Below are 23236 nucleotides of genomic sequence, written 5' to 3'. Positions count from 1 at the left end.
TTGAAGATAGTTGGATATATAGGTCTGAAGTCAAGAGAATGATCCAGGCTGGACATATGGTCCTGTGACCATGAGTAAAATCATGAGAATCAACAAGATTACTCAAGGAGTGTGTGGGTGGAGCGGTATTATGTGTTCCTTCCTCATATTCCCATTCAGATTTAAGTTTTCCTAGTTCTTTCTCTTCTTTTTCACAATATTATCCATTGATATCCCTTAGGTCCGTGGTCGGCAAACCGCGCCTCGCGAGCCACATGTGGCTCTTTGGCCCCTTGAGTGTGGCTCTTCCACAAAATATCACGTGTGGGTGCGCACTTACAGTGCGATTGAAACTTCGTGGCCCATGCGCAGAAGTCGGTATTTTGTGGAAGAGCTGGTATTTTGTGGAAGAGCCACACTCAAGGGGCCAAAGAGCCGCATGTGGATCGAGAGCCGCGGTTTGCTGAGCCGCAGTTTGCCGACCACTGCCCTAGGTTAAAAACCATATAAGAAATACTATTGCCCTAGCCGATTTGGCTCAGTGGATAGAGCGTCATTCTGCGGACTGAGGGGTCCCAGGTTCAATTCCAGCCAACGGCACATTCCTGGGTTGCGGGCTCAATCCCCAGTAGGGGGCGTGCAGGAGGCAGTTGATCAATGACTCTCTCTCATTGATGTTTCTATCTCTCTATCCCTCCCTTTCTCTATAAAATCAATAAAAATATTTTTTTTTAAAAAAAAAGAAAAGCTGTTTACTGGTCTAACATTACATTTATGACCACTAATTTCAAATGGATATTTAATACAGCCAGATATACCTTATAAAGTTCCATTCTCATATACCATATTTTCAGCGTCTCTTCTTCCTTGAACCTCCCATTCCCTTGCCTTAGCCTTCCACTCTCAGTTGAACCTTACATCATCATTCTTCACTATTAAAAAAAAAAAAAAGGCAATTTGACTGATTACCTCATCTTCATACCATCAAGTCTACCAGGTTCTCTGCATCTGCTGTCTTCCTTCTTGTTACCGAAGAAGTGTCCCCATTCTAATCTACAGCCAGCCCCACAACCTGTGCTCTACATTTCATTCTCTCTCTCTTCTTCAATAACCTGTGCTCTAGATTTCATTCTTTCTCTCTTCTTCACACATTACCTCCTGCGCTCTATCATCATCCATGTCGCCTTCACTGCTGAGTCAGTCTCATTTTAATACAAATATGCCTTAATCTCAAAACAAAATCCTCTATAACAAAACAAAACTTCAGTGCCAGAGGCTGCTAATGCTCACGGACACATTTTCTTCTCTTCTTTCTGGGCACACAGCTAAATTACATTTCTCAAATTTTATTTCTCAGCCCCCTTGTGGAGGCCATATGGAAAGTAGATTGCGACCAGAAATAATGTATTCCACTTTCAGGCTTGGCCCATAAAAATCTCCCATTCATGTCCTGGCCAGGTAGCTCAACTGATTGGAACATCATCCGGTACGCCAAAAAGGTTGTGGGTTCAATCCCGCCAGGGCAACCAATTGATGTTTCTCTCACACATCTATGTTGTTGTTTTCCCTCCCTCTCTCTCTCTCTCTCTCTCTCTCTCTCTCTCTCTCTCTCTCTCTCAGAACAATAAAAGCATATCCTCAGGTGAGGATTAAAAAAAAAAAAACTCCCCTTCCTGATTCTCTACTCTCTTTCCTTTTCTGAGGTGACTTTGACGGCTACATGTTGGTGCTATGAGATTGAACATGCCTGGGTCCTGGAAGAAAGCCACTCAACTCACATTGGACTGACTCAAATGATAAACAAGTTCTGTTTATGTTAACATGTTGAGACTGCAGTTGTCAGTGATAGCCTTGGCCTAATATCACTTCACATCCCCCTCCAGCTATTGTTCCATTTCTGTTTCCTTTAACACTCTGAATGATTAATTGTCTACACTCATGGTTTCCATCACTCTCTTCTCAATCTCCTTCAATTCAACTTTCATCCCCACCATTCCACTGATACGACTCTTATCAAGGTCATTAGTGATCTTCATCTTGCCAAATCCAAGGTCATTTCTTTATTCTCATCTTTTTCCATTTCTCAGCATCATTGACAACAGCCGACCACTTCCATTCTTTTTGAAACATTCACTGGGACACCACAGTCTATTGGTTTTCCTCCTACTTGCCTGGCAGCTCCTTCTTCTCTAACAGTCCCCTAAGACTTGGCGGATCCTAGTGCTCTTTTAAAATTTTTTTTCTCCATCTGCATTTTCTCTAGGTGAAATGCTGCTGACTCCCAAATCTGTATTCCTAGCCCTGTCCTCTCCTGTTAGCTTTAGTTCTGCATATTCTCCTGGGGTATCTAATAGGCATCTGTAATATAATATCTGATTTTCCCTCTCAAACCTTTTTCTTCCTTTTTACCTGGTTGCTCAGACCCAAAATAGGGGAATTTCCAATTCCTTTTTTCCTTTCCCACCTACATCCAATCCATTGCCTAGTACTTCTGGCTCTGCTACCACAGTATCTTACTAAATCTGACTTCTTTTCACCACCTCCTCAGAACAGCAGTCGAAACACCACTTTTACTTCTCAGACGACCCCAGCGTTTCTTAACTGCTTTGCCTTCACCCATGCCTGTAGTGTATGCTAACAATTTAACACATCAGTCGGAGAGAACATCTCAAAATATAATGGTAAGTCAACCACACGCTTAAAAACTCTCAATAGAAAAAAAAAAAAAAAACCTCTCAATAGCTTTCTGTGTAAAACTGGAATAAAATCCATCCTCCTGACCAAGTGAGATTTCTTCGTCGTCTTTACAATCTCTTTAGTGCATTACAATATGGTTTAATGCTTATCATAGTTCCCTTCTTTTGTACTTTTCTACATTTTGAGGAAATAATATTTTGGGGTTGGTAGGAGACCCTCCCACCCCCAGCTGGGCCCTCCAGTTCCCGCACTTGTATGGCAGGCTGATGTTCCCCATTCCCCATCCTTATTTTAGACAGCAAGGGAAGTGGAAAGGGCATGGAGCTTCGGAATCAGACAACCCATTGTTGAAACTGTGCTTTTCTTTTTATCAACATTCTGAAGTAGGAACTTAATTTCTCTGAACCCCGATTACCCTCTCTATAAAATGAGGATAACAATATGTTATAAATGAGCTGACATACAGGTTCTTAGCACATGAAGGAAAACAAAGTTATACTAGATTCCTTCAACACAGTGATTTTCAACCTGTGTGCCCCAATCATTTTTTAAACATGCAATACTTGACTATTTAATCAGGGTCACTGACATCTTTCTGCTTAGGTGGTCAGATGAAAAAAATGCCAACATCCAACACAACAATAGCCATCTAGTGTTAAGGAATCAAAGTTATTCCTATTTTTTTTTTTTTTGGTAAGATGGGCAAGAATACACCTTTTTGGTGTGCCGCAAAATTTTAGCCATTAGTTTATGTGTCACGAAATGAAAAGTATTGAAAATCACTGCTTTAAACACTCTAAATGTTCCCATTCACCCTTTCCCTCTGGGTATCTGTCAAATCCCAGGATAGGGTCCACCCCACGAATCTTGAGCACACGGCGTAATGATACAACGTACTCGCAGTGCGGTGAACCTTCAGAGTTGAAGAAGCTTTACCAGGTAAAGTACGTAAAGTTAATTTAGATATGAAGAGGGAAAATCAGACTGCGGAGGTCCCTGATGCAAATACATGAACTACAAGTGCCTACGGACGACAGCCGCTCCCGCACTTCCCCTCCCGGGCGCACCGCGGCCGTAGCGCAGCGCCGCCCGCAGGCGCGGGGGCGGAGATTTGCATGTGCGAAATCGGGAAGAGGGGGGGAACCACCCGGAGAAAACCCCGGTCCCCGGTTCCACCCGCCCGGGGAGGGCCCGCCTCACTTCGCTGCCCGCCCCTTCCCCAAGGCTCCCGGCGGCCGGCCCTCCCGACGTCACCGTCCCCGCCTCCTCGCTCCTGAACTTTAAATCGAGCTCTTTAGCACAACCTGGAGGCGGGGGATTTCTCGGGCGCCGGCGCTTCCGGACGCTCGGGACCCCAGCACTCCCGGCTCCAAGCGCTCCCAGCGCTCCCGAAGGTTGCGCGCACCTGCTGCCGCGACCCAGTCCCGGGTCCCCCGCGGCTCCCAGGGCGGGAGCGTGGGCGGGGCGCGGCCGGGGCGGAGCGTGGGCCGCGGAGGGCGGATGCGCGCGCGCTCGGCGCGAGGTCGCCCGGCGCCTCCGCCCCCGGGAAGGCGGCGCCAGGAGCCGACGTCAGCGGCGGGAAATCCCCCACAGCCGGGCGCCCGGCTCTCCAGCGGCAGCCGCTCGGCCCCGCGGCGCTTCGCCCCCTGGCTTCTGCACCCTGGACGGGCGACGCCGGGCCATCCGCAGCGCGAGAATTAAGGGGGTGGGAAGGTGTGAGCCGCAAACCAGGGGAGGGCGGGCAGGAGGAAGACGCCCCGGGGGTGGACTGGGGGACGCAGGGGTCCCGGCGGCAGAGGACGGCGCGGCGGGCTGACTGACTGCGGCTGCCTTCGGTCCGGAGCGCGGCGCGGAGCGGAGCCATGGCCTCCGGTGAGTGCGCCCGGCGCCGGGGCCGATCCGGGTCTGGGAGTGGGGAGGGAGCTCGTCCCGGACGCGGGGCGGGGGGCTTGCTGCTCAGTTTCGGGGGCTCCGTTTTGATTGTGGAACCTTCTGACTTTAAAATCGCCTTCTTTGGCAAATTGTCAGTCTTGTAAAAAAAAAAATGGTTCAAGGTTTGCGTGCGAAATCAAAGCCATGCTCTGTAATGTGATGCCATTACTATAGCCGGAACCTTAGAAATTCCCCACGACTTGGCTTTAGAAGTTAGGAAAGTAATCATCTAAGTAACAGGAGACGAAGAGTTCTCGTATTGAAAAATGGATTTTGAAATGGTGGTTTTGTGTTTTAGACTAGAAATGAGGAACCTCAGACTTCAGGAGAGCTTTGAGTGCGTGTGTGTGTGTGTGTGTGTGTGTGTGTGTGTTTAGTTTAATTTCATCCAGTGCTAAGAGGTGATGCTGCTGGGCTAACAGTGGTACACAATATGTGCCTTTAATATGTGTCACCAGGGGCATTTAACAGGGCTTAAAGTGGAAATGTTGCTTCGACAAAGTGGGCAATTTTTACAGTGCGCACATCCTAATTTACGGGAGTTCTGTTTTGTTTTGTTTGTTCCTTTGTTGGAAAGAAGGGAAAAGAGAATTTTTAGAATACCCATGTTTTACAGTAGGGGTAGGGGTGAAAACCACTTTGTATTGCTTATGTAAAGACTCATTTTCAGTGAATAAATGCGTGAAACTCTTGCTTCTGGGGAGAAGGGAACGGCTCAGAGGGCAAAGGAGGGAGCCTCGTATTTATAGCCATGGTTGAGGTCAGCCTGTACCCGAAGGGGAAGTAAACCAAGTCGTCTGCGTTCGAGTTGGACCTTTTCGGGGTTCTGGTGAGGGTCCTAGGGGCTCCTTCCCGGCCGAGGGAGCAGCGTAAGCAAAGGCGGGGAGCTGCCGGTGAGCGCCTCACTAGCGGCTGGACAGGGGCGCGGGTCTGCGCCGGACCCGCATCCTCCCGAGTCCCGGAGACGGTCGCCCGCAGGAGGAGACTGACGACGTCTGGCCGAGAAGAGGAAGTTGCAAGCTCAGAGGACTTTTTTAAAGGGTTGAAGCTGAACATATGCTGCTGATTTAGGCTGCAAAGGAAATTGGGGTGGTTCACATGACACTTGATTTCAGTTTGTGTGTGTGGTTTTCAAGTGGGGTTTAAAATATTTCAACTTTCTCTCTACCCACTTCACTGACCCTCAAACTTTCAGATAATCTTGTAAGTTGATACATTCAAAGTGTGTTTAGATAAAAAGTGCAAAGATGACTTGAAATGTTAGGTTAAATTGTTGCTTATGAGAGCTTGTATGAACGTAGTAGAGAATGGCGAGCATGATAAATTTAATCAAAAAAGGTCAGCCTGCTGGCAATTGAACCAAACTTTATTAATGTATGGCATGAATGTAATACTTATGATTCTTTCAAAAAAGAGAGAAAAATAATTTAACCACATAGAGAAAGAGTATTGTAAAGCCCACATCATTTAAAAATGTGATACAGTTTAAACTTGTTTAATGACATTATAGTTTGTGCTGTTATGAGGACTGATTCCCTAAATTGAAGGGGAAATTTTTTAAGGAGTGTAAAGTTGTAGAGTAATTATCACAAGTTATTTAAATTATAATTCGGTTGTTTGAAAATTACTAAGCAAATTTTTAAAGGGAGTTTGGGTGTACTTTCCTTAAGCAGTTGTAAAGACTTTAGAGAAAGAGTTACTAACTTATGAATTCTCATCCTGTTTCAAAACAGTAATTTAACCTAATCACACACAAAAAGTGTGCTAAATTAGTTATCGTTGCCTAGTTTAGATTCTGTTTGTAGTAAGGCAGTATTAAAACCTCAAAAGGTATTTTTATTGATTACCAAGCCTTAACCATTTCTTCTTTTCTCCCGGATGTCCTATGTAAATAGGTATGTGTAGTTGAATATGTGATCTGTATAACGTAAAAAGTAACATCATAATCTCATAAGCAAATTCTGTAAGTACCATGAGTAACTGGGCTGTGTTATCTGTATATATATTTTTTATATAAATTCTAAATTTTGTTTAGGTAAATTATCAGATTATTTAGAATTTCACAGTTTGTGTTCTATCAAGTTGTCTTTTTAAATTACACCTTGATTCCAGGCTTTTGACATGATTAGACTAGGCATTGTGAAAGAAAATGCTCCCATACCCATTAGGCCATCATTACTCTTGTTTGTTTAAATAAAATTAGCTATTTTAGGTCTAAATTTAAAGCTTCCCATTGTTCCATTGTAAAGTGTAAAATGTTCTTGTGTGTACGTAGCAGCTCTGTTTACTAATAAAAGTACTATCTTTGGTAAAATATTTTAAAATTTAGATACTTTATTTTTATTATCAGTTTTCTTTAATATATAGTTCTATGTCACATAGGAAGTACACGAAGAATTTGTTTTTGTCAACGACACACTACTTCCCTCCTGTCTGTAGTGTAAATTTCAAGAGAACTATTTCTCTTGAGTAAGGGGGGGAAATGTAAGTATATGGTGCAATTTAAATTTTTAATGGTAGAGCTGCAAGCTGGGCTTGATAGCTAAAACAAATGACTTTTAAAAAAAAAAATAAAAGACTACATAGAAATATGAAGGCTATTTCAGAATTGCAATACATGAAAACACAGAGATAACAGTAATATAAAGGAATGAAGGTGATATATGGTAGGCAAAAAGTAAAGGGAATGAGTGAATGAAATGACTAGTGAGACGTCAGATCATGAATCATTTTGGGAACACGTGGAGTGTGTGTACTGTAGTATCTCAAATACGATTTAAGGGATTCAACATTCCTTTTATTCCATCTTTTTCTCATCTGTCCTCTGCAAATGATTGGGGTAGTAGGCATACGACCTAAGTAACTGGATGAAATATACTTTTTTTTATATACCAAACGAAATTATTGTAAACAAGATATAACGTACAACAAAAGAAATATTGAACAAATTGTAAATCCCAAGGATTTTTTATTTATGAAAAGAAAAATTTTTATTTTCCAAGGGTCCAAGTTTGGATGTCAGAAATCTAGACACGATATAGAAAAATGTTAAATGGGAAGGTATAGGGATATTTTTTATTATATATTTTAAACAATTTACTTTTGTTTTACCACTGTGTAAATCATTCACATAACCCCACCCCCCAAAAACCCACCTCCTATAAATTAGCAGGACAATGTTTTTCCATTTTTGAAAAATGATCATTAACATTGCGTGGGATATACTTATACAAAAAATATATTTTAAATTCATATTTAAATGAGCATCCTGCAATTTTTATTTTTAAATCTAGTGATCTTAATCAAGACAGATGATTTGGCCCTGCCATCTATTCTTAATTTAGTTAAAAACCTGAAAGATCTAGGACAGATTTTAAATATTTCTCTACTTTTTCACCCTGGAAGTTAATTTTTTTTTCAATCCTTATTTTTTTTTACCCCCACAACAATGAAATATCTAGTAATAGACTCTCTGTTGTCAGAATCTTTTATTTACCTTGTGATGCATACATCAGTCAAAGACTCATCCAAAAATTCCCTTACTTGGATTATTATTAAGACCCAATTGAGAATCAGCCTGATATGTTGGAATAAACCTGGACTTGAGCCTATGATGAACCTGAATTGGTTTTTATTCCATTTCTACCACTCTGTGATATAAAAATGGGAATAATTACTGCTGAGTCTTGTGAGGAACAGATGTGATCATGAGTGCCCATAATCGACGAGAACCAAGATGGCGGCATAGGTTAACGCCGGAGTTTGCTGCTTTGAACAACTACTTCAAAAGTGTAACCAAAAAACGGAAGGGACACCACCCAGAACCACAGGAACGCTGGCTGAGTGGAAGTCCTACAACTAGGAGGAAAGAGAAACGCACACGGACACTCAGAGGAGGCGCAGTGCTGAAGTCAAATTCTGAGGTGCAGAGTGCGCAGAGCGGGCTGGCGGCAGAGGGCGCGGTTGGCGTTTTCAATCGGGAGGGAGTCGCAGACTCTGAGCACCAGATCCAGGCGAGTCTTTAGGGACCCAGACTCAAACGGGAGAAGCGGGACTGTCTGGCTTCGGTCAGAGCGAGTGCAGCTTTCTCTCCGAGCTTTGCAGCGGGTGCTGGGACTCAGAGAGGCAGAGCCCCTGGGGACAGGACTGAGAGCCGCCATAACTGCTCTCTCCGGCCCACCCTGTTGATCCTGTTCGACCCGCCCCGCCCAAGCCCTGCACAGAGGCATTTGCCGGATAGCCTCAGGCAAAGGCTAGATTAGCACCTCCCTAGAGGACAGAAGTTCTCTCACTACTGACACAGCTGATTCTCATAGCCACTTGGCCTGGAGGTCAAACCCTCCCTGGAATTAGCTACAACAATCAAGATTTATCTATAAGACTGCGAACAAAGACCACTAGGGGGTGCACCAAGGAAGCATAACAAAATGCGGAGACAAAGAAACAGGACAAAATTGTCAATGGAAGAAATAGAGTTCAGAACCACACTTTTAAGGTCTCTCAAGAACTGTTTAGAAGCTGCCGATAAACTTAATGAGCTCTACACGAAAACTAATAAGACCCTCGATCTTATATTGGGGAACCAACTAGAAATTAAGCACACACGGACTGAAATAACGAATATTATACAGACGCCCGACAGCAGACCAGAGGAGCGCAAGAATCAAGTCAATGATTTGAAATGCGAGGAAGCAAAAAACATCAAACCAGAAAAGCAAAATGAAAAAAGAATCCAAAAATGCGAGGATAGTGTAAGGAGCCTCTGGGACAGCTTCAAGCGTACCAACATCAGAATTATAGGGGTGCCAGAAGATGAGAGAGAGCAAGATATTGAAAACCTATTTGAAGAAATAATGACAGAAAACTTCCCCCACCTGGTGAAAGAAATGGACTTACAGGTCCAAGAAGCACGGAGAACCCCAAACAAAAGGAATCCAAAGAGGACCACACCAAGACACATCATCATTAAAATGCCAAGAGCAAAAGATAAAGAGAGAATCTTAAAAACAGCAAGAGAAAGAAACTCAGTTACCTACAAGGGAATACCCATACGACTGTCAGCTGATTTCTCAACAGAAACTTTGCAGGCCAGAAGGGAGTGGCAAGAAATATTCAAAGTGATGAATACCAAGAACCTACAACCAAGATTACTTTATCCAGCAAAGCTATCATTCAGAATTGAAGGTCAGATAAAGAGCTTCACAGATAAGGAAAAGCTGAAGGAGTTCATCACCACCAAACCAGGATTATATGAAATGCTGAAAGGTATCCTTTAAGAAGAGGAAGAGGAAGAAAAAGGTAAAGATACAAATTATGAACAACAAATATGCATCTATCAACAAGTGAATCTAAGAATCAAGTGAATAAATAATCTGATGAACAGAATGAACTGTTGATTATAATAGAATCAGGGACATAGAAAGGGAATGGACTGACTATTCTTGGGGGGGGAAAGGGGTGTGGGAGATGTGGGAAGAGACTGGACAAAAATCGTGCACCTATGGATGAGGACAGTGGGTGGGGAGTGAGGGCGGAGGGTGGGGTGGGAACTGGGAGGAGGGGAGTTATGGGGGGAAAAAAAAGGAACAAATGTAATAATCTGAACAATAAAGATTTAATTAAATAAAAAAACAAAAAAAAAAAAAAAAAAAAAAAAAAAAAAAAAAAAAAAAAAATGAGTGCCCATAATCACATTTTTTTGTAATGGAGCAGTTTGGGGACTCAAAACTGTAGGAAACAGAAACTACTAGAGGCCCTTGGCACTTACTATTTAAGCATCTGGTGATTCTAGAATTTTGTGAAACCATAGAACCAATATTAATAAACTAGATCAGATGCTAGATAGAAAATGTATCTAATATCCTATATAATAAAAGGCTATTATGCAAATTGTCCCCACGGGAGTTCGACCGCTCGCTATGATGTGTGCTGACCACCAGGGGGCAGCGCCAGATGAAGGAAGGCCCCAGCTGGCCCTGATCACCGGCCAGGCCTAGGGACCCTACTGTGCATACATCAGTCAAATACTCATCCAAAAATTCCCTTACTTGGATTATTATTAAGACCCAATTGAGAATCAGCCTGATTCTCCAGGCCCCTAGTTAATATATAAGAAAGGAATGCCCATTTACTTTTAAAATATTTGAAAAGGTATATTTAAACTAGGGGAGTAGAATTTGACAGTGATGTCGGACTCAGTGTATTTTTTCTCCTTTGTCCACTTAAATGATAGTAAGCATTCGGGGGGTGGGGGGGGACGGGGGGGAAGTAAATCTAAAATTGTTTAGTAGATAAATCATGTGTCCTTTTGCCAAGTTGATTGATATAACTTATCCTCTATTTTATTCCTTTTGCACCTTCCATGTTAGTCTTTTTCCTTCCTGATGGGAATAGGCTTAAGTTTTCTTTGCCCCTTTGTTAATTGCATGCAGTTGTAGCTATTAAAGAAGTGGTAACTCTAAATTCTGATGATAACAAGGAAGAAACAGAAAAAGTTACCTGTGTCCTGAGGTAAAGAAGGTCGTCACCATGATCCAGTTAGGTTCCGAGGTTGAAGGAAAGGAGAATAGTTATTTTCTTTTTCTTCAAAGTGAGTAGAGGTGATATTTGGAAAAGTATATATTGTTAGCTCCGTTTGCTCCTTTGGGTCTCTGGTATCCAGTACCCCTGTGAGGGAGATGCAGGCTGTAGTTAATTATTCTCAACTGTGGTGTTGACACATTGGCATATTATGATCATTTGTGTGCTGTATTTAAGAAATATTTTTGATGATAGTTAAAATATTCATTTTGCAAACGATTTACTTTTTAAAATAGATCAGAGTGACTAAAGGCTATCCTTATAGTAATGTTTCCTCCCCTTTGCTTGCATTCGGATAAGCTTTTTAGAGTGGGAGGGAGGGAAAGAGGAGTGACAAGCAGTCAGAATTCTTCTGCCTAGTTTATCTATCACCCAGCCTATACTTGTATGCGAATTTTTGGATTACTTCTCCAGATATGTGCATCATTGTTTCCACTTCTTTATGTTCCAGGGCAATGGTTCTTAATCAGGAATGTGTTAGAATTGCTTGGGAGGCTTTTTCAGGAACATGTCTGGGCTTTAGATGGATCTGTTTCTGTTCAGCAGACCTCAGGAGGGGCCAAGGGGATGTGTATGTTTTGAAAGCTACCTAGGTGATTCTTATTTACAACCCCAGGATGAACTCTGTTCCAGGAATATCATTGATCTAAATATGCACCTGCCTGTAGCAAGATGCATTATCTTCTTCACCTAAGTTGCCTTTATTTTAGGTTATTTGCTCTATCAGTTATTGTGAATTTATCCTCAGCTGTTTTTATGCTTATTGTTGGTATCTCAGCTGTCATATTTGCTAATGTCATTCATAATTTCATATAATTTTGAGCTTTAGTTTTATCTGTAAAATGGGATAATAATTTCTATTCTATTCTTATGAAGAATAAAATTATAAAAGGATCATATGAGAAATGATAAGGTGCTTAAAGACAGTGTTATAATTACTATAATTAATATTTTTTCACTGTATAATTAATGCTGGTTCCAATTCTAGCTATACAGTTTTAGTTTATAATGTGGCTATTTCTGACAGTTGATCCATTTTTAACTTTTATTTCACTGTAGTTTCTTTTTTTTTAATCTTATAAACTCATACATTGTTAGGTAGGCACTGTTTTAAAATAGCACTTTTTGCATACGTGCAGGTAAGACCATAAATATCTCTTGCAAACATTTTGGCTATATTTCAAATGTTATTCTGGTCTGTATTGGCTTTTTATAATATTATTCAAAATATAGGGGTCAATCCCGGTTTATTAATTAAAGAAAAGTACAGTCATCAATTTGTTTGGAACCAATTTTGAAGACTTTTCAGTGCTTTTCAAAACTTTAGTGATTTGAGATAGTATTTTGAGTTGAGTACTCCTTTTCCTTGCAATTCCCTGATTTATATTCAAAACAGGGAATTGAGGAAGGAAGTAACTGGAGTACTGATACATGATATAAATGATTTATAGCTGGAAGTTTTTAAAAAACAAATACATATAAAGAAATCAGAATATAAATGGATATGAGGAGTATGAAGATGTAGCCATTCTAGTACATACAAAGCACTATTTTTTTTCCATAGTAGGTGAAGTCTATTGAAGAAAATCTGATTATCATGAATGCATAACTTACACAAACAAAAAGATCTTTAGATTTTTATTCATTCATTCAACAGATATTTACTGAATATCTGTGTGCAAGACACCAATGAGTAAGACGCAATTCCTGCCTTCAAGTAGCTTAAAGAAATAAAACAAGTAGTTTTTTTTCAAGTAGAAATAGTAAGTCTTCCCTACATTATAGTTATTTGGAATAATTGCCATAAACAAAATAATATGGTAGTTTAGAGTAGGGGAAGATAATTTCCAACTGGAGGAATGTAGAATATTACAATAAACTCTGGGTGTTGGTAAGACTTTTTACCAATAGAGAGCTTCTACAATAAGAAGAATAGAATTCAAGGTTTTTTTTTTAAGTACTTGATGTTATATAACTAATATGTCATTTTTATAACTTAAAAAATCTTTTTAGCCCTAACCGGTTTGGCTCAGTGGACAGAGCGTCAGCCTGCAGACTGAAGGGTCCCAGGTTCGAGGGCATGTACCTTGGTTGCAGGCACATCCCCAGTAGGGGGTGTGCAGGAGGCAGCTGATCGATGTTTCTCTCTCATCGATGTTTCTACTCTCTATCCCTCTCCCTTCCTCTCTGTAAAAAATCAATAATATATATATTTTTTTAAAAAAATCTTTTTAAAATGTTTTATTTAATTTTTAACAACTGCTTTTCTGTTCTCTTGTGTATAGACTTCTTCATAAACACTTTCTAGTTAAAGTAAGTGTTGTGTAACCAATGAAATCATTTGAATTCTCATTTTGAGCCTAGCATTTTTGTTCACACTCCTCCCCCAAAAGTTAGCCACTTACCCTTAATGATGTCATTCTATGTCAACTTCCCACCAAGACAACCTTTAAGTAGTGGGCAGGGATTTATTTGACCTTTAGTTCAACCACATAAATGATTTAAGATATCACTTTAAAAATTTTTTAAAATCTTTTAAGTTGAGTATTTTGAATTATTGTAAGAAAAATGTATTGCACTTTAAATATTCCTGCAAGGATATATAAGCATGTGAGATATTTGAAACTGAAATGTGGATTTGAATTACTTTAAATATACAAAAATATATAAGGATATGAAATTATGAAATATCTGCATGCCTACTTTTTTCCCTGTAAAATTGAAATAAGTGTTATGAACTTGATTAGGTTAAATTCATTTTTTTTCTGGCTCTTTGTCTTTTGAATAAACAAATAGGTAGTAGAGTCAAACGCAGGAAGCCTGATCCAAACAGAATAAAATTAATGGCGACAGTAATTCTTTACTCAGTAACCCAAAGTAGAAACTACGGAGCCATCAATAATTCTTTTATATATATATATATATATATATATATATATATATATATATATATGTATATGTATATATATATATATGTATATGTATATATATATATATTAATTTTTATTCATTTCAGAGAGGGAGGGAGAGCGGGAGAGAAATAGAAATGTCAATGATGAGAGAGAATCATTGATTGTCTGCCTCCTGCATGCCCCCTACTGGAGATCGAGTCCACAACCCCGTCATGTGCCCTTGACTGGAATCAAACCCGGGACCCTTCAATCCACAGGCCGACACTCCACCCACTGAGCCAAACCAGCCAGGGCAAGGATTCTTTTTCTTAACCCTAATGTTCAGTCAGTCACCAAGTACTGTCAATTTTATCTTTTAAATAATCCTTCATTTCTATTGTTACTACCATATTTCAGACATACTCTCATCATAACTCATATTATTGTAACAACCTCTAAAACTGATCACCTTGTTTTCTCTTTTCAATCTGTTTATTGCCACCAGAATTCTTATTTGAAAATTCCAATCTGATCATGTGATTCCCCTGCATAAAATCATTCACTGATTGACACTCAGAGAATAAAATCCAAACCCCTAAATGTACTCTGGCTTTTGGTTCTCTTTCTAAGCAAGGGAAAGGCACCCCATTCCCATCTGGGCTATTTTGGTGATTCTTAAAATCTTCTCTTCCAGCCTTAACTGGTTTGGCTCAGTGGATAGAGCCTTGGCCTGCGGACTGAAGGGTCCCGGGTTCGATTCCGGTCAAGGGCATGTACCTAGGTTGCAGGCATATCCCCAGTAGGAGGTGTGCAGGAGGCAGCTGATCGATGTTTCTCTCTCATCGATGTTTTTAACTCTCTATCCCTCTCCCTCCCTCTCTGTAAAATCAATAAAATATATTTTTTTAAAAATCTTCTCTTCCATTGAGGCTATATCTTCTATACTGGTACACCTTTGGGCACACTGTTTCCTTTTCTTAGATTGCCTACCTGTTCCCCTTCTCCCTCCCTCTCCACCTTTTTGCTTCATTAACTCCTATTTTCCTTCGTGTTGTTTGCCTACCTGTTCTGTAAAATCCTTGAAAGTGGCAGTTGTGATACCATTATGGTATCACTATAAATCATTGTTTTTAAGAAAGCACCCGAAAGAATCGACACTATTACTAGTATTTGTTATATTCGAGACACTTGGTAAGAACTAAACACAACAGCCCACTGAGGCAGAACCGTTGTTATTAGCTCCATTTTATGCAGCGGGAGGTTTAAGAAATTTAATAACATTTACAAGGTTTTCATTGTTAAGATTTAGTTTGGTAGGACTCAAAGGCTTCTTCCCTTGAATCTGTAATGCACTAAGACCCACTGTGTTACCCATTTCTGAAGATTTGTTTGCAGTCTAACACGGAGTAAGTCTATAGTATATATTAAAAAAAGGATATCTAATTTTAGTGTAAAGGCCGCTGAAGTGAGCACACAAAAATGGATATCTAATTGAGGCAATTTAGAAATAACTAAAGTGATTGAGGAAGGTTTTTCATTGACGGAAGTTCTCTTCTTGTGTCTGAAACAAAGACACATTGCTAGGTATTCTATTTGTAAGCACATTTTAGTGAACTTTTGTTTCCACAATTTGGATAAGGGGGGGTGGGGTAAGGTATATATTTTTTAGCTTTATTGACATATATTAAATTGCACTTGTTTAAAGTATGCATTCTGGTGTTTGTTTTTAAAATCATTCTTTATTGTAAGTATTACATATGTCCCCTTTTTTCGTTCTGGTAAGTTTTGACATATGTAAGCCTTGAAATCATTGCTTACAATCGTGATAATTAGCATGCCCCTTTTCCCCCAGTTTCCCCATCCACTCCAACCCCCAATCTGCAGTCTGACGTTATAGATTATTTTACATATTTTAGAGTTTTATATCTATGGAATCGTACAGCACGTGCTCGTTAAGCCTGGCTTTTGCTCAGTATAATTATTTTGAGATTCATCTGTCGTGTTTATCAGTAGTTCATTCTAAAGTTGCATATTTTGAATTGTATTTGTTATAGAAATAATTATTTTCTTTTCCTTCATGGTATCTTATACCTTAGAAAGGTTTAGATGAGACTGATTGAAGATTATTGAAGCCCCTTGTGGAACTTGTTTTGATATACTCTGTAAAAGTCCATTGACTGCAAGGATTTTAAATGCATTTACATTTCCAATGAGTAGTCTTTTAGTCCACTATTTAGAGTCTGAGGTAAAATCAAGCCGTTCAACTCACTTTTGGAGTATAACATTGAACTTCTGAAGATTTTCTTCTTGACTCTTCTTGGGGAACCTTGGGAGAAACCCTTCTGCTTGGTGTCATGTGAGAAGTGGGTATCCCTAAAGTGGCTATCTCAGAACTTCACATTGGCATTAGCTCTAGATATTAAGCGATAAAGTGCTAACCAATCAATATGATTTGAATGGCGTGTGTTAACTCGATTTGGAGCTCAATTTGAATGGGAGAAAAAGGTGTCTTTGCCACCCAATCTTAGATTTTAAACCTTGTTATTTAATTTGGGAGGGAAAATATTTTAGTCTGCTGTTTTTTAAAAAATGAAATGGTTAATAGCCATTATTATTGCTATTTGAATCTTATGCTCCTTCCCCCCCCCCTTTTTTTTTAAATTTCAGGTGGGTATAACCCATATATAGAGATAATTGAACAACCCAGGCAGCGGGGAATGCGTTTTCGATACAAATGTGAAGGGCGATCAGCGGGCAGCATTCCGGGGGAGCACAGCACAGACAACAACCGAACATACCCGTCTATCCAGGTAATGGACCGTTCTCCTGTGTTTGTGTCTCACTCTTAGTTGCTTCATATTTTAGCTACAGCAATTGCATTAAAGGCCCAGTTTCTTTACAGTCATTTCCATGGGCCTTTCTTCTTTTTAACTAGAGGCCTGGTGCACAAAATTATGCACACGTAGGGTCCCTAGGCCTGGCCAGCAATCAGGGCCGATCTGTGGGGCGACTGGCGGGGCGATTGTTGGCCCTGCCCTTTGCTGCCTTCTTCTGTGAGGTGACTGGTGGCGGGGGTGGGGGGGGACGGGACGGGGGGGCGGGGAGGACGAGGGAGTGCCGCTGGCACCCACCTTGGCTGGCCTGGGGGCAGCTCCTGCATTGAGCATCTGCCCCCTGGTGGTCAGTGCGCATCATAGCTTCTAGTCGTTCCACCGGTCATTCTGCCATTCGGTCAATTTGCATATTAGGCTTTTATTATATAGGATTGATTTGTACTAAGTAGCTATCTAGGGTCATTTCTTAACTATAGTATGTATTCTTCATCCCTGCTGATAGCTTCGTTTGTGTGTTAATCTAAGTAGAGTGATTCACAGTGCTTAGTGTACGTTGGCAGCTTTGGGGTGATGATTCCTCTCATGAAACACAGAGCTAATGAGGAGAAAGCATTCCCTCCTTCCAGCAGTGAGCAAAGTCATTCCGTAGATTAAAGACATGGATTTGGGAACCCAGTCAGAATTCTTCCTACAATCATTTGGCTAAACTAGGGTCTACGGGAAAGGAGAATGAACGTTTTTGCCTCCTTTTTCCTTGCCTTTATTATCTACTAGGGGCCCGGTGCACGAAATTCGTGCACTGGGTGTGTGTGGGGGGGGGAGTGTCCCTCAGCCCAGCCTGCCCCCTCTCACATACTGGGAGCCCTCAGGCGTTGACCCCCATCACCCTCCAATCGCAGGATCAGCCCCTTGCCCAGGCCTGACGCCTCCGTCAGAGGTGTCAGGCTTGGACAGGGGACTCCCATCTCCCCCCGATCACTGGCTCTGGCCCCCGCCCAGGCCTGAGGCCTCTGGCCCAGGAATCATACCTGAGCAGGGGACCCCCATCTCCCTCTGATTGCTTGCTCCACCCCCCGCCCAAGCCTGATGCCTCTGACCCAGGCTTCAGGCCTGGGCAAGGGGACCATCATATCCCCCCAATCCCCGGCTCCACCCCCCACCCAGGCCTGATGCCTCGGCCAGAGGAGTTGACCCTCATCACCCTCCGATCACCAATCACCGGATCGGCCCCTTGACCAGGCCTGAGGCCTCCGGCAGAGGTGTCAGGCCTGGGCAGGGGACCCCCAGCTCCCCGCGGTTGCAGGCTCCGCCCCTGCCCAGGCCTAACGCCTCTGGCCTAGGCGTCCGGCTTGGGCAGCGGGGACCCGCAGCTGCAGCGGCCCCGCGATCGTGGGCTCCGCTTTAGGCCCAGGCAAGGGACCCCTAGCTCCCGGGACTGCCAGCTTCAACCGTGCCCAGCTCCCATCGCTGGCTCCACCCCTACTTCCTGCTATCACTGGCCAGGGCGGCAAAGGCACCCGATTCTCCGATCATGGCTGGGGGGCAGGGCAAAGGCGGCCCCAGGGCCGCCTTTGCCCTGCCCCCCAGCTCTTAGCTCCCCCCTGGGTTTCCGATCACTGTCAGTGGCAGGGGGCTTCTTCCTGCTTTCCCTTTCGCCTCCCTGCATTGTGCCTACCGCCATCTTGTTGGCAGTTAACTGCCAATCTTAGTTGGCAGTTAATTTGCATATAGCCCTGATTAGCCAATGAAAAGGGTATCGTCGTACGCCAATTACCATTTTTCTCTTTTATTAGATAGGATCCCTGATACTCTGGGTTTCATTGACTTATTTGAAATATAGTCATTTTCTAAATAGTTTTTGATGTTAGCATAAGTTTTAAAAATAGTTTTTGATCCAAAATGACAGTATATTCTACTTATAAAAATATACTATATTTCATTTGATTTTTAATGAATTTTTATCCGTTAAATGCCAATTAAAAATTTGAATGGCAGAGTGGATTTTGAAAAGTGTTATTTAGTCTTTCCTCAACAGATGTTAATTCACTGTTTTATAACTAACTTGTTTACAAAGTTTATTCTTTTGAACTTAAGGGGAAGGCTAAATTATAGAATAAAGCAATGGCAAAATTATTGAATTGTAAGATCCTAATTTTTGTCACTTTTTGGGCAGCAATATGGATTTGAGTTATCTAAGTCCTTTTGTTTAAATGTTAAAATGAGAGAAATGCTACTAAAAGGTAGCATTCCATAATTCAGCTTATTCTGTACGTTCTCTAAAATATTTCTAAGATCCAGTAGGTTCTGAACCCTTTACATCTTGAGTTTTACATCAGCCTATATTACAGTTTTAAGTGGTTACCGTGTCTTTTATTCAGAAAGGCAATAAATACTTCCTGGTTGCTTTTCAAATTAAGTTTAAATTCAGGATTATGGATTTTAGTGTCCTCTTACCTGTAAAGCTACCCATCATTATGTAACTGCTTTGCTCCTTTGTCATATCTGGTTTTCATATTCCCTGCTTTGTGTTTGCAAACTTCCTATCTTCCAAACTGAACCTTCTCTTCCTCCCCATGCTCAGAATACCCTCTTTCCATGTTTAACTCTCCTCTTTATTCTCAGTGTCCTAGATGTACTTACTGTGTGAAAACAATTTTTTGAAACTCAACTTGATTTATTGCCTACTGTACAGCAAACACTTGGGATAGCTAACTGATGAACAACTATCTTTGTGAGCTGAAATGTCACATATTAAATAAAATGGTCCTATGTATTGGTGTGCTATCATATCCAGTATGGCTAAAGTATATACTTTGAAGGGATGTTTATGGTATGACAGTGAATCGAAGAGCATGGCGTTCGGTGACTTAATGATTAAGTATTTTCTCATGCACTGTGGTAATATTTTGGTATAATTTTACTTGTTTTTAAAAGGAAACTAGGCAGAATCAGATGCTAATGGCCAATTGAAATTAATATGCCAAGGAACTGAGAGGTAAATTCTTCGCTACTGGTATTCTTGGCAGGTTTCATCCAAACTGCAGTTGCCAGCCAACTGGATACAGTACTAGCCACATTACATAAATTGAACCTTCACTTAGTAGAATAGTTCTTCATGAGGAATATTTATGGATCATTTATTTCTTTCTTTTTCAGATTAAGAACTGTTATGGAAAAGGAAAAGTGAGAATTACATTAGTAACAAAGAATGACCCATTTAAACCTCATCCTCATGATTTAGTAGGCAAAGACTGCAGAGATGGCTACTATGAAGCAGAATTTGGACAAGAACGCAGGCCTTTATTGTACGTATATTGAGTTGTCATGCTTATTTAGTCTCCTTTAATTTAGAGCAGGTTCCCAGCCTTTTTTCATCTTTCATGATGTTAACATTGTTGAAACGTCTAGGCTGTTTGTTTTGAATATTGTTGTTCAATATGGATTCGTCTGAATGGTTGCTCCTGATTATATCTATGTCCCCATGAATAGCATGAATGATATTTTCATGTTAATATGAAACATTTTGGACAAGGAGTCTACAGAGGCAATGCTGTATTCTTCTCAAAATATCTCTTCAGGAGACGTGATATTAGTTTTTCCCACTTGTGATAGTAATTGGCATTCTACTGTAGAGAAAAACTTTCCCATTTTACCCTTCCCCATATAAAAAGAATAACGCTATAGACCAGTGATGGCGAACCTATGACACGCGTGTCAGAGGTGACACGCGAACTCATTTTTTTTGGTTGATTTTTCTTTGTTAAATGGCATTTAAGTATATAAAATAAATATCAAAAATATAAGTCTTTGTTTTACTACGGTTGCAAATACGAAAAAATTTCTATATGTGACATGGCACCAGAGTTAAGTTAAGGTTTTTCAAAATGCTGACACGCCGAGCTCAAAAGGTTCGCCATCACTGCTATAGACCCATGGATTTTTATAGTCAGTGTACTGACATTGTTTTGATTTTCAGATTGACCCAGATTGGACTAATTCAGGCCCCTTCAGACTGTTTCCACTGTCCTTTGGACATGGCCCCATATTTCTTTAAGCACTTCTTTACTTCCTGACACAACAAAGTGTTCAAGACTTACTTCTCCTTTTCTTGCCACTGCCCTGAAATCAGCTCTTTTCTCAAGAGCCCTAGTTTTTTCAGTGGGGAATGTACTGAGTCTGATTGTCTTTTTGACATATTCTCTTAAATATCTCAAAAGAACCTCAAGTAGAACACGCCCCACACCATGCTCTTATATAATCATGCCGCTATCCTCTCAAAATCGGTCTCCTAATGTACCTTAAGTCAGCGGTCGCCAGTCGGTGGCCCGTGAGGCCCAAAAGTTTGACGACCGCGGATCTAAGTGGTTGCTGTAAAAGCCCCAAACATAGTTTCATCCTTGGCACCTCTCACACAGGTGCACACGTTGAGTCCACTGATGGGTACTTCCTAAAGAGTTCTCGAATCTGCCTCTCCGCTTGTCTCAGTGACCTCCCTCACTTCCCCGCGACCGACGCGGTCGTCTACATGTGGGCTGCTAAGAAGAGCCTCTGACTGCTCTCCTCCCGCCAGCTCTTTCTGTGTCCTCCGCTTTAGCCAAAGTGATCTTTCTAAAAAAAATTTAAATAAATAAATTTATTTATTCAGCGTGATCTTTTGAAATACAAATCTGATGGATAACATTCCTCAGGAGCCCACGTGACCTGCTTGTATCTCCAGCCTTCTGGTCTGCGGTGTTCTCCTTGACCTCCATGCTCCAGTCGCGAGGCCTTCCTTTAGTTTCCGGGGCTCACAGTGCTCTTCCGTAGGCTCCTTGGCATGTTCTTTTCCTTCGGCCCGAAGTCTCTTGGCTCTCCTTTTCCCCTCGTTCATTTCTGTTCATAGTAAGTGTCACTTCTGACCAGAAGCCTGTCTGCCTTCCCTGAGCTGACCACTTCTTTCCCCTCATAGGGCTCTCGTGGCAGCATGTCCATCTCCTTTATAAAAATTGTCATGGTTTCAGTTTAGCGTTTTTGTGTGTGTGATTCCTTAATGTCCATCTGCTTCACTACACTAAAGGTTAGCAAGTTTCTTCCGTAAAGGGCCAGAGAGTAAATATTTAAGGCTTTGCAGGCCATATGGTCTCTGTGGCAACTTCTCAGCTCTGCTGGGGCAGCATGAAAGCACATCAGCAAATCCGTTGAGTTGTGCTCCGATAAAATTTTGCTTGAAAAAGCAGGCAGGGGGCCAGATTTGGTCCATGGACTGTAGTTGGCCACGCCCTGCACTAGCCTGAACTTCGTGAAGGGAAGGATTATATACCCCCATTTTCCCAGAGTTTTTGGTACATGGTAAGAACCCCAAAACTTGTTGAATGACTATGAAGGAATGAATGTATGATTCAAGTAATCTCTATGATCCTTGGTTTCCTCCTGTCAGAATTTCAGGAATCTCTACCACTTCTAATCTGTGACTAGCAGTCCAATATGATTCAGATGAAACTAAGTCAAGTAGTGTAAAAATATATTAAAGGGGAGGGTTCTTTACAATCTTTTGTCAAAGAAAAAGAACCAAGCTAAGAATCTTTCTTTCAAAGAAGCAGAATACTTTTGAGGAAGAGGATTGTGGTTTTGGGGTTTCAAGAAAGGATTATGAATTCAAGACTCATTTTTTTTTTTTTTTAGTTATTGGAGGCAGAGGAAAGAAATGTCAAGGATAGTTTAGGTGCTGACAACATCACAATGCGGTAAATGTGAAGAGCCTGGAGAGGGGCAGGCAGGCAGCCTCCTGTTGCAAGTGCCCTGTGAAATTTGAACAAATAGGAATGTTATTATAATCAGTTTTGCTTCCTTATTCACACCCACCCATCTTGAATGATGTCATGGTTTTTCCATGTGGGAACAAGTATGACTGGTGGTGGTAGGGGAGTTCCCCCAACCATCATCTGTAGTACACATGCAAATTAGTAATATTTGTAGCTATTGAGAAGTTTTCCATAAATGACATTTTGAAACTTTTGTTAAATATTATTGTTAGTATCAAACATCTTTCTAATTAAAGAACACATTTCAGTGCTTTCTTATGATGATTGATTATTATAACTTCATATAATGTGACATAAAATATGTTCCACCGCTACTAGCAGTGTAGTCAGGGCTCAAATAACAAGTGTCTGTGGAGTGGAGTGTGCCAGGTGTGAGAGGACTCGCAGGCACCATAGCAAACTGGAGAGCCCTCCTTCAGCTTCAGCAAGGTGTTTCAGAACCAGCCGATTGTCGGCAGACCTTTAAAACGGGCAAGAAACCAGAAATCCAGATATTTGTACGCAGTTACCTGATTTTTAAATG

The 23236-nt window shown here is 41.2% G+C and overlaps 1 protein-coding gene across 5 annotated transcripts in view; it reads left to right on the top strand.

The window, feature by feature from the left end:
- The first annotated feature begins 3986 nt into the window (after positions 1 to 3986).
- The window catches only part of REL (REL proto-oncogene, NF-kB subunit), a 39067-nt gene continuing 19817 nt past the window's right edge, over positions 3987 to 23236 (top strand). For 3 of the 5 annotated variants that reach the window (XM_059659725.1, XM_059659723.1, XM_059659721.1), the window contains exons 1-3: positions 3987 to 4548; positions 16746 to 16888; positions 20069 to 20217. In XM_059659725.1, coding sequence (XP_059515708.1) covers positions 4539 to 4548; positions 16746 to 16888; positions 20069 to 20217 — 302 coding nt within the window. In that variant the 5' untranslated portion in view covers positions 3987 to 4538. The remainder of the gene's footprint in view (positions 4549 to 16745; positions 16889 to 20068; positions 20218 to 23236) is intronic. The other 2 variants (XM_059659720.1, XM_059659722.1) reach the window with 1 other exon arrangement.

This window comes from Myotis daubentonii, chromosome 12 (assembly GCF_963259705.1).
Source record: "Myotis daubentonii chromosome 12, mMyoDau2.1, whole genome shotgun sequence".
NCBI lineage: Eukaryota > Metazoa > Chordata > Mammalia > Chiroptera > Vespertilionidae > Myotis > Myotis daubentonii.
The sequence above is the reverse complement of the archived record's forward strand: the minus strand, read 5'-3'. Positions and strand labels throughout refer to the sequence as shown.